The sequence below is a fragment of the Gopherus evgoodei genome, chromosome 15, assembly GCF_007399415.2.
Source record: "Gopherus evgoodei ecotype Sinaloan lineage chromosome 15, rGopEvg1_v1.p, whole genome shotgun sequence".
In the NCBI taxonomy this organism is placed as follows: domain Eukaryota; kingdom Metazoa; phylum Chordata; order Testudines; family Testudinidae; genus Gopherus; species Gopherus evgoodei.
The window spans coordinates 25333181-25345032 of record NC_044336.1 but is presented as its reverse complement, the minus strand read 5'-3'; the positions used below and the strand labels follow the sequence as shown (position 1 = coordinate 25345032).

General features: G+C 43.7%; 1 protein-coding gene across 1 annotated transcript; it reads right to left on the bottom strand.

Annotated features, from left to right (window-relative positions):
* Positions 1–270: 270 nt before the first annotated feature.
* On the bottom strand, positions 271–4368 carry SOX9 (SRY-box transcription factor 9). Its single transcript, XM_030534896.1, has 3 exons — positions 3305–4368; positions 1833–2086; positions 271–1118 (listed from the first exon to the last, which is right to left on the bottom strand). Exons 1-3 carry the CDS (start codon positions 3733–3735, stop codon positions 328–330), a joined length of 1476 nt encoding a protein of 491 aa, XP_030390756.1. The 5' UTR covers positions 3736–4368; the 3' UTR covers positions 271–327.
* Positions 4369–11852: the final 7484 nt, after the last annotated feature.

Below are 11852 nucleotides of genomic sequence, written 5' to 3'. Positions count from 1 at the left end.
ACAGAGGACTCTGGGTATTTTTTTTCCTTTTTTTCTTCTTCTTTTAATTACTGCTAAAAATAATTACGAAAGTCCAAACACAGGCAGACGAGTTGGCCAGTGAGAAAGCTCATCTCTCGCCCCTGAATCAAGGTTAAAGTCCAGTCCTTGGAATGTCTGTAGAGTTTTGCTGGTTCTCAGCAGAGCGGTCTGGCCACTTCCTGAAGGGTGCTGTAGTGCAGAAGGCCCGATGTATTCTCTTTTTTCATCATCTTTAGCGTTAGTGTCTTGAAAAAAAAAAAGTTGGAGACAGTTCTTTTTTCTCTCTTGTTGTTGTTGTTGTCACCCTTATGGCCTGGTAAGCTGTGTGTAGACAGGCTGTTCCCAGTGCTGTGGGCTGTGGGTCTGGGGAATGGAAGGGACTCCGGTAGTGTCTGCAATGGGCGTGTACATGGGCCTTTGGGTGGGGTTCATGTACGTGAAGGTGGAATAGAGGCTGGTGCTCTGGCTGGCCGCATGGCTGTAGTAGGAGTTGGAACTCTGGTGGTCTGTGTAGTCGTACTGCGAGCGGGTGATGGTCGGGTAGGAGGAGCTGTAGTGCTGGAGGTTGAAGGAGCTATAATTGAGCTGCTGAGGGGAGTGCTGCTGCTGCTCGCTGTAATGGCTGGGGCTGAGCTGCTCTGTCTTGATGTGTGTCCTCTGCTGGGACTGGCCCTGTTCGCTGCTCAGGGTGGTCATTGTGTGCTGCGCTTGAGGCTGGGCCTGGGGTGGCGGCGGCTGCTGTGGCTGCGGCTGTTGCTTGGACATCCAAACATGCCCGGCTCCAGCTTGAGTGGCTGATGTGCTACTGATTCCATAGCTGCCACTATAGGTGACTTGGCCGGATTGCCCGTGAGTGGCTGGGACTCCAGGGTGACCGTTGGGTGGGAGGTACTGGTCAAACTCATTGACATCAAAGGTCTCTATGTTGGAGATGACGTCGCTGCTGAGTTCCCCAATGTCCACATCCCGGAAGTCAATATGGGGCGGCTGTCTTCCTCCTTCCTGCAAAGGGCGCCCTTCTCGCTTCAGGTCTTGCTTCCCAGGCTGGACATCTGTTTTGGGTGTAGTAGGAGGGGTCGGGGGCCCCTGGGACTGCCCTGGAGAGGAAAAGAAATGGCACATGCAGTCATGAGTTTACTGCTTCCCTTGCAGTTAAATTAAGTGAGCTCTCTGTCTCTTTAGTTGATATGGCACACAGAGAGAGCAATAAGGCCCTGAAATCAAAAGTGAGCTGTTTTTTATAAGCAGGAGGCGTTGTATAATGGTGATAACTCAGTTAATGGTTAACTCAAGATCTTTGGGGCCCTGGCAGGTATCACTGCTTTGCCCCTGAAGTCAGTTGCGAAGGGTAACACACACGTTTCCAGGTTTGTAACAAGAATGTGATATGTATCCGTGTAAATATGTAGCACTAGATAAAAGATGGGGCTTTTGAGATGGCATGCGGCTCAAAGAGATTTTTAATTTAATTTCCGAATTAAAAAGCCAAAAATGGGAAACCATCAATTGAAACTTTGTTGCAACGAGAAAAGTTGGTGAAAAAGTCTGAAGCCTAGTAAGCGTGTTTGTGTGAGTGGATCTGACACTGGATCCAGCTCTCGCAAGCCGTATCTGCTGTTTGTCTGTCACTCTGTCTCTATGCAGATTGCGTTTGGAGCCTGGTTCAGAACACAGCCTGAGCTGTGGAATCACAGCCAGCATCTCCGTTACATACAGGCTGCTGTGTGTCTCCCTAGCTGCCTAGTCCAGCGTGTTGGGCCCAGGAGTGTGTGTCTGTGTGTCTGTCTCACTGTGTACGGTTGCATATTTACCAGAGTGCTCCCCGGGAGAGTGAACCTCGCTCATGCTGGAGGAAGACTGAGGAGAATCTGCCTGCAGGGCCTTGAAAATGGCATTGGGGGAGATGTGTGTTTGCTCGGAGCCCTCCTCCTGCTCCGACTGCCCGTTCTTCACTGACTTTCTCCTCCGGGGCTGGTACTTGTAGTCGGGATGGTCCTTCTTGTGCTGCACCCGCAGCCTCTCGGCCTCCTCCACGAAAGGGCGCTTTTCGCTCTCATTCAGCAACCTGGGCAAGACACAGGGGAACAGGGGGTTAGTTGCCTCTCCAACAGCAAGGGCAGCTTACAGCATGGGGCACTGCTTAGAGGGCAGGCTCCAAGGGGCCCCCTGCCTCGAACTGCCATAAAGAGCCATGCACACCTAGAGTGCTACAAATGTCAGCTCACACTACTACGGCCAGGTGTGGGGCAGATTGCTGCACCCCACCCCCAGTAATCTCCCCCCTCCCGCAGCCTTCCTTCTGCACACTCCATCCTGCATGACTACCACAGCTCCCCTGCTCCAGTTTGGCATCTCTCTGAATTGCAGTTCCCCTTCCTCTGTGGCCTGCCTCTTGCCATTGCTTCACACTCTCTTGCTGCCCTTTCCTCCCCCTTTCCATCCCCCATGAAACTGGCAGATTGTTTTGGTGGCCAAACAAGACACAACAAAACTAGGGCAGTGACTTTCTTCTCTCCCTCTGGGGCTGGTTGGAGCTGTTTCCCCCTGGAAGAAGAGTGTGTGCACACACTGATTCAATAAAAAGTGTAGATGACTAACACCCTGGATGGCTCCGGGCACCGCCTTTGGAGGTCCAGATTCACTCAGAACTTTCCCCTTCTGCTGCAAATTTAACTTTTTTGTTTTGTTTTGTTGTCTCCTGCAGTCCCAGACTAAGCCCCGGCCAGGTGACTCACTTTCTTTCTCCTTCCCTTTCCTTCCTTCCTCTCTTCACTTTCGATGCTGAAGAAATCAGGCCATGCACCATTCTCCAGAACCACCCACCACTAGCTTGGCACAACTTTCTGTCTCCCCCCCGCGATCATTTATTCGTTTGTGCACATCTGATGCCATTTAAGTGAAGCCCAGTTTTCTACACACATGTTGCAAACCGCCCTCCTCCTTAGCACCAGTCACTTCCCAACCCCTGCCAGGGACTCAAAGGGCTCTTCTCAGCTTTCCACAACCCCTTCCCGGACCAGAGCCCCCCTCCTTAGCCAGGCAGGGCAGAAAAGCCACCTGAAAGTCGAGGAGGCCAAGCCCAAGTAACCGCCTGCCCCAGTTTTTGCCCCAGCGCCAGCTTAGCTGCATTTCCCCATGCACACGAGTTTGCCAGCAGCACACACTCTGCTGCCAGCAGCAGCAGCAGCAGCTAACTTCCCAGAACCGCCTGCCCGGCCGAACTTCTCCCCGCTTTGCAAGTCAGGGCCCTTTACCCAAGTCCCCCCCACACCCCTTCGCTCACCTCCAGAGCTTGCCCAGCGTTTTGCTGAGCTCTGCGTTGTGCAGATGCGGATATTGGTCCGCCAGCTTCCTCCGGGCCGCCTGTGCCCACACCATGAAGGCGTTCATGGGTCTCTTCACGTGGGGTTTGTTTTTGCTGGATCCGTTCACACGGACCGGCATGGGGACCAGGGTCCAGTCGTAACCCTTCAGGACTTGGCTGACCGCCTCTCGGATGCACACCGGGAATTTGTCCTCGTCGCTCTCCTTCTTCAGATCCGGATCGCCCTTGGGGAAAGTGTTTTCTTGGGGTCTGGTGTTCTCAGTGTCCGATCCGGAACCAGAAGGGCAGGGGGACCCCGCGGAGTCGTCCGACATGGTGGGGCTAGGGGCGCCAGAGATGCATTTGTCCTGCTCGTCTGTCATTTTCATGAAGGGGTCTAGGAGATTCATGCGAGAAAGCGGCAGAGGGGAAAAACAGTGGGATGAAAATCAAGGGGGTGGGGGGCAAGGAGGGGGGAGGGAGGGATTAAAAATAACAATAAAGTGGCAAAGCCGCTTTAAAACCGGCTGGGTTTGTGGTGGAGGAAGCAAGGAAGAGATGGAGGAGGGAGTTGGGGGTGGGGGAGAGAAGGAAGGCAGCAAAAACTTTGCAAAAGAAACAAGAAAGTTTTGCGTGGTGAACAACAGCCTGCAGGAGGAAAAAAAAGTTTGTTCACAGCCCACTGCAAAGTTGCTGTTGCAGCGATCTGCTCTCAGAGACGTGCATGGACCCAGCTCTGAGGATAGTCAAAAGGGGGTGGAAAAGTTTGGAGTTAGTCTTATTAGCCCCCTCTCTGTCCCCTCTTTCTCTCTGCCTCTCAGAAGAAGAAAAAAAGTTCCTTGGTTTTGGAAAGTTTTTAAGGCTCCCAATTTCACCTAGGCAATTTCAAGCTCAGCTCTCCAACTCTCTCTCCGTGTCTCTGTAATAAATACTCTCCTCTTCTATTTCACCTTAGAAACTTTCAGCCAATGACAGCCCTGCCCCTGGGGGGCTGGCACACAGATGATTGGCTACAAGTTTTTTTTTTTAGGGAGGGGAGAAATGAGCGCAGCTTTCAGAGAAGGGGAAGAAAAAAATACAGAAAAGTAGAAGTGTCTGAGTTTACTCTTTGTACTTCAGAAGTTTTGTGATGCCTTAAAAGTAAACTCTTCTTTATTTCATATTTGTCTAGGCAAATATTTATTGTTTTCAGTGGGACTATGGACAGTCTGCTGGTCTATAAAAGATACTCCAGGGGTCAAATTGCATCACACAGGTTGTGTGCTCCTAATTTGCACTTACTTTGGCTTGGAAAATAACTTTCTGTGAAGTAAATGATTGTGTGATTCGCCTCTCTTTGTTTTTCACTATACTAATACCTGTAGCTTGTTTTTAAAAATACACTTGTCATCAAGGAGGATGTGATGCTCACTGCTCTGCTACTATTCTTTAATTAAAACTAGCATGGTTTAAAGCCACGCGCAGTCTTCTTTGATAATGCGGTGCTATAAGTTCTGTACACACAGATGTAGAGCTACCTTAACTCTGCAAAGTTGTATGACAATTTATTGCTGCGCTACCTTGTTCACAGGCTGGTCTTCTGGTTTGTGACTGTAGTTTGAAGACAGTAGTAATTTTTACGGTGTCAGTATGGTGCAATTGGGCTAGTAGTCTTAAAATTAAACCTTAATTATTCAGTGGTATGAAACATGCTAAGCAAACGTTTGGCTACTTTCTGTATTTGAATACACTAATTAACTTTATATACCGCTCTCGTCCATCGCTGTAACTTGCATTTATAGAGCTAACCGATTGCATTGACGTTTCTCCAGTCCGCATATCTGAGCTTCCTAAAGTTAAGATGTAAGAGTGATAGTTATTTACAACAGATTTGTTTGCAGGATGAAATAATGAAGACATTAGGGATATACATGCTCAAGTTTGTTAACTGCTAAGCGAGAACAGTCTCAACATATGCAAAGACCATATCTAAAATAGATGCAAAATAATGTAATAAAACATGACGTTTACTGACACATAGCATTTCCCCCAGCATTTAAACCCAGAGATTCTCTCTTCCAGGAGATTTACTTGCATGATATAGAATGCAAATCTTTGCCTCTATATTTGCAGAAAGACTATTTTTTCCTGCTGCAGATGTTTACGTTTTCATTACACGTTTTGAATATCTTTTTGGTTCTCGCTAGTAAAAGTTTAACTCATTTTCAGTTTGCTCTTTATCTACTGTTCTTTAGGGGCTGATAACTGGTGTAGAACATCCAAGATGTATTTGTTTTGCAAAGCTGGAATAATTCTGAAACAAACAGGAAGGGAAAAAATTGAGAATTTTATTCCTGATTTTAAGCACACCCCCAAGTGATAATTAAACAAGTTTACTGTGTTATAAAGATAGAGATGAAAATAGTTTTCAACATACCTATGTGATTATTTCTTCTCATAATTAACACGTTAATGTCTCAACATATGTAGATACACAATCATATCATACACATGCGTATATTATCTCGCAGTCACAGATCATTAGATATTTACCAGAGCTACTGCAAATAAAACTTAACTGTTGATAGAAATCGTTTAAAATAGGAGAAGCACCCTCATTCTTGTCATATTGTTTGATCACTGTCAGGCACCATTAAGTGGGTTTGCTTTGCTTTCTGTGCATTTGATACTCACATTTCATACTCCCGTTTCTTTTTTAGGAACTTTTACAGTTGTCAACAAATCACCTTTCCGCTGGTGAAATGTAATTCTTTTCTTCATCCAGAGGGGGCGCCAAAAGCCCAGAAACTAACCTCAAACTTTTCGCTTCAGGAGACGTTTTTAGAGCAGGCTTCTCGCCGCATCTGGAGTCGTCTTTGACAATCCGATTTATCAGCTCGAGTCCTTTTACCTTTCACAAGATTCAGCGGCAAACGTTACGTTGCAAACCGCGAGGAGAAACTCATCAAAGTGTTTTCAGCCAGTGATCAATGAAACGGACAAGATACCAAATAGTTATAAAATACCGTATGGGGAGGCGGGGGGAAAGGAGTTTTTTACCTTTTGCGGGAAATCTGCATATTCTAATGAAAGTTATTCTGGTGCATGCCCCCCCCACCCCCCACTCCATTTTTTGTTTCAGGTGTTATCAATCCCTAATTTACTTTTGATGCTGCTATAGAAGAGCTCTTACTATTTTTCTAAGGTTGATTTGGGAAAATTAAGGAGTAAAATGAGAAATAACTAAATAATTAAAAGAACTCATTCATTCCAAGACCAGAGCGGGTTGGTCACACCGTACAGTTCCTCACACACGTTTTCTAAAACGGTGTAATTCATAGTTCTAATCGAATCGGTCTAGAATTCGCAATGCCCTTCTATTGCAATTTCGCGGCGTGTTGAAGTATCTCCCGGGCAGAGCCTATGCCTTGCTTAGGAAGGTTTCGGTTGCTTTCCAGCCTGATTGGGGACACTCTTTCACAAAGACTTGTCTCTGTCCTTGCACACTTTCAATCTGGGCAGCAACACACGATTTTTAAAGAGTTGCCAAATTGGCCAAACTCGATCAGCAAAAATAAACAAACGCATCTCAACCCACACGTTAAAAATCGCAGCCATTTATATTTCTTCATACATGGCTGCAACTTTTAACGTGTCTTTTGAGATGTGCTTAAAAAAAACAAACCCCAAACATTCCCCCTTCCTTTGTAGTGAAATGTTTAGCACCTCCATTGTTAAATGTAGCCTTTTTCAATACAGCAAACGAATTGTCAGAGACAATAACACGGTTATTATCTAGGTTGGGAATAAGATACAAGTTGTGCTAATACTTCAAAGGAAGAAAAAAAAAAGACTAAGCTGAGAACTGAATTTCGGAGCAGACGCTTTTTAAAGACTGCAATTCCGAATTGAACCTAAGGATCTTCCCCCCACGCTTCCCTGTACACTAAATGATCAAATCCTCTAGGGCCAAAGTAGGGGGACACATTTTTTTGCTGTAGTTTTCCTTATAAAATATACAGTGCCTAATTCTGAATTCAATTCAAGCCCCGATGTCGGGTTTTCCCCTAAGTGCTTTATTAAAACTGCTTCAGTTCATAGCCTTTGTTCTGTTAAACAATTCCTATAGATAGCATTGTCGTGCTGGGTGATAGTACATTTGAGAGGGGGCATTTTTTTTAAAAGTTCAATTATTTTTTAAATGGAATTGGAAATTGTGTCTGAAAAAATAAAAAAAGGCATAGGGGGAAGGAGCTCTGAAGAAATCAATTTGAATAAAAGCTCCCTGTTAGACCCTTTCTGTATTTGCTGTCTTTCTCTGGAGTTTTTGCTTGGAAACCTCTGGCAAACAGCTATCTTTGGGTGAGCTGAAAGGTAAGTGTATGTCTTATTTATAGAGCCTTTGTCTGAAATAATAGGGGAGGTGAGAAGAGGATTTGTTTTTTCTTATGATTGCCTGCAACACTTAAAAACATTGCACAGTGTTACAGATATGACTGGACTAAATATGTAGCAGAGACCAAATAGGAAGATATTCTGAGATTTGCATCAACATTTGGGATGAACATAGTTAATCTATTCTTAATATTTAGATGGACAATTTTGGAAAAAAAATCTCTTACCAATTTAAGACTCAGATTAGCTATTTCAGGAGGCAAATTTAGCATAGCACATCTATTTTTAAATGTTTGGTATAGACATATCAAAGAAAGCTCAACCAATACATTGTTCTTCTCTGAGCTGGAACCGGCAAAGCAAAAAAATCTGAACAAATGTACCTGGAGGGGGGGGGGGAAGTGACAACAGATTGTTCCATGCTGTTATTGCTGATTGATGGGCAAAGAAAAAAAATCCCATGATTTTGGAGGATAATTGACTTAATGAAAAATGTGATAGAACATTTTTCATTCTGAAAGTCCATTTGTTGAAAGAATTCTGCCTTTTCATGACAAAAGAATCTATTTTAACAAAAGAAAGTGGTTTAACAAGTTTGAACAATAAACAAAAGGAAAATGTAAAACAGATATTGTGCCGTTTCATAGTTTACATATTTTTTTTAATTAAAAAAGCCCTGTTCTACAGAATAGTTAAAAAGTGAATCTGATTGATCGGATTGTCCATATGTCTGCGGGTAGAATGGTTTCTATTGAACTCCTGTTTTATACAACAGGTTAGTGTGTTTTAGATTTTAATCTTATTTTACAGGGAGTATTCAAGCCGAGGCTTCAGGAAAGATTTTTGACAAATAAGAATGTGAATTACAATCCTCATCTGATTTTTTTCTCCCCTTGGGCTGATCCAGGTTATTTAGTTATCTCAGGAAACCCTCCTTCTAAGCTACTTAGCAGAGAGGGAAAGAGACAATCAGTATAATAGCAAGGGGACTAATATCCACACAAGACATTAAATAAAGATTTTTCTCTCAAATCCTACAAATATTTACCAGAGCCATATTGACATGAATCAGATGTGTTTGCTGAGAGCCGGCTTCTGCATTTACATGTAAGTCAGTTGTAGTATACTGAAATGAGCAGGGAGCAGGAGAGGAAGAAAGGATGATGGCAAATTCACCTTCATGTTTTCCTTATGAAGTCCAGTAATTTCTAAAGTCCATTGTCTCTCTCCTCTCTACCCCAGACTCTGATTACAACCCCCTACCCCATGAATTCGTCACGCTGAAATTGCTGACAGCCACTTGTTTGCATAGTTGCCGGCTATGATGTCACCAACACAGCCCTGGGATCTCTCTGCTGGGTCAGAACAGACTCTTCATTTGAACAAAAAGTTCTTCCTTGGTAGGATAGGCAACCCAGGGAAATGCTGGCTCACTGCATTTCTGCTGGGAGAAATATTTGCCTTTTCTAATGATGTGCTGCAGAGCGAAAGCCCTTTCTGTGACTGCTTATGCTCAGCCATTTGGAGTGTGTGTGTGTGTGTGTTTGTGTGTGTGTGTGGTGGGACAAAGTAGAGAGGAGAGGGGATGCACTGCAACCCTTTACAAATATACACCAGGAGGCTAATGCAAAAATCCCTCTGAATTTTGCTGTATGCAAAACTTTTCATGACTATTCCATGACACAAAAGCAGATGCCAGATAAGTCTGTACTTCCTAGATTCCTCAGTGCTACCTCCATTTGGAAGGAAACTTTCAACTGGAAAATCTGGGGGTGTAATGAATTTTTTAAAACTATGTAATCATTTTGCCCACTCATAAGCCATAGAATGATTTCTTAAATAAGAGTGCACTGTTCGTGTTCATGTGCGTAAGACAATTTCATCAACGTCAAAACATTGACACATTTTTATTGCCACTTACTAAAATAAAAGGAGTGAGAGCCCGGAAACATGCTCTGAACAGATGTAAATCTGGAAGGTCAGTGTTACCCTTGGTCAGTGCAGAATGTTTTCATCTGTTGGTGCAAGATGTTAGCATTTTAGCTAATTTATCTCATTCAGATTGTTTGTACTTAGGTCACTGGGGCAGGAACCTTGTACCTTTCCAAACACGTTGTTGTCACTTAACAAACAATAAATAATTGTTCACGGTATTTTTTATTGACACAAAAGAATAAATATCACTTTAGCTTAGAGAATGACAGAGGGGAGATTTAAATCCTTCCAGGATTCTTACAAGCATTGTGAAAGGCAACCCATGTGGATGCACGTCAGGGTTAACATTAGAAACAGCTGTTGCCAGGCCGCCAGAGTTGTCTGAGGCCCTTGTGGCACTTACAGAGATGCCAGGCGAACAGTGGGAGCTTTAAATTGTGGCTGAAAGTGGTTGGTGGCTGCAGGAATGATCTTGTGTAGGAGTGGCCCATCACATCCTCCTCTTGTGGGTTAGCAGTCTACCTCACTGAGAATCCAGTAACCACTGGGATGTTTCCTTGTGTACTGTAGCTATTTAGCAGGCATTTGCAAAATAATTTCTTAGACCACTTTCTGATTAGTCTTTGTCAGGAGGAACACTGGTCTCTGTCCTGTTTTAATAGTGAGAGTGGTGTCTGGTAGGTGATGGCTTTGGGGAAGAATTATGGCTTATTTTGCAGCCTGTACTAAGAATTCTTTGGTATTTGTGCTGAATTATTATATTAACCTTAACTGTTCATTAACAAAGCTCTTTAAAATCTATCTATCTATCTATCTAATCACCAGTTTGCCAGAATAATTTACAATCCTATGCTGCTGCTGAGCTGGGCAAAATGTGGGTTGATTTAAGCTTTGGAACTAATGAAATGTAAAGCAATGGGAGTGAAAGCAGGACCAGTGGCATTTTTCTCTTCCTTTGGATTGTAAAGTGAAGGGGAGACGGCAGATTACAGTGTGATTTCCTGAAGGACATTGTTGTTTTAATGTTTTAATTAATCACTGAAAACGACTACCTCTTCATGCTTGCCAGACAGAATATAATGAAAAGTTTCCATAATGAAAGTATAAAGCACAAGCGGACAGCGCTGCAATAAAAAGACTGTAACTACTTTTAAGGGCTGACTACTTTTGGGTGGCAGGGTCAGACTGGCTATGCCTCTTTATTTGTCTACAGAATAACTGTGGGCTGACCCCTGCTTATGAAATAAAACCATTCTAAATAGAATTGAGATTTGCTCCTGAACAAAATAATTCCAGGAGTCTGAATACACTATGGGCCAGACCCTGTTTTTGCAGCAAGTAGAATCAGACACTGCACTTGAATCTCCCAGACAGCAGCAAGTACAGTAATTGTCTCTGATTGTAAAATCTCTTTTGCTCCTGATCGTTGGGTGACAAAAATGTTAGACGCACCCAAAATGTGTAGAGCCCAAGAATTGGTACAGGGAAAAATAGACAGGGAGTTTTAACCCATCCATTGGTTATGAATGGTAACAGCAGAGCAGAAACTCCAGAGACTGGTTGATTCTATTTTGCATGTTTGAATCCAGATCTCTGAGCTGAGGGCACTTGACTAGTTCTATAGGATTTTTAACACGTCTTGGCTTCAGGGCAGACTTCACCGGTGTCCATGTGTATGCAAACACAGTTTTTGTTTTCTCCCCCTTCCTCCACACTTTGAAACCACTGCACACAAACTGGTAATTTACCAGTGTTCTCTTCTAAAGATTATTATTTTTAAAAATAACATTGGCTTCAAGCTCTGCAAACTTGGTAGGTCTCAGATGTATCTGACTGTTGAAAGTGAAGGGGAAATACCCTTGCAACAGTGCAGAATTTTTTCCCATGCTAGTGGAAGAGGAATATTTTGCAAGATACTTTCAAACAAGTTAGGGTGCATCTTATTTTTGGTGATCTGGTCACACACTCTAATCTTCACCTCCTGATGTGAACATAGATACTTTGTTCTGACAAAGGTCTTGAGATGTGATCCAAGTATGCTACCAGGCACAAGAACCAAGCCAAAAATAGCCTTCTCTTGCTTTCTGCTAGGTCAGAACTATGAGCTCTGAAAAGGTATCCAGGAGCTACTTCTCTAACTCAAGTTCATCTTACTTTGAGTCCCACTTTGGAGTGCACGTTGCTTGGATATGGATCTGAATCAGATGCTCAACCTGTT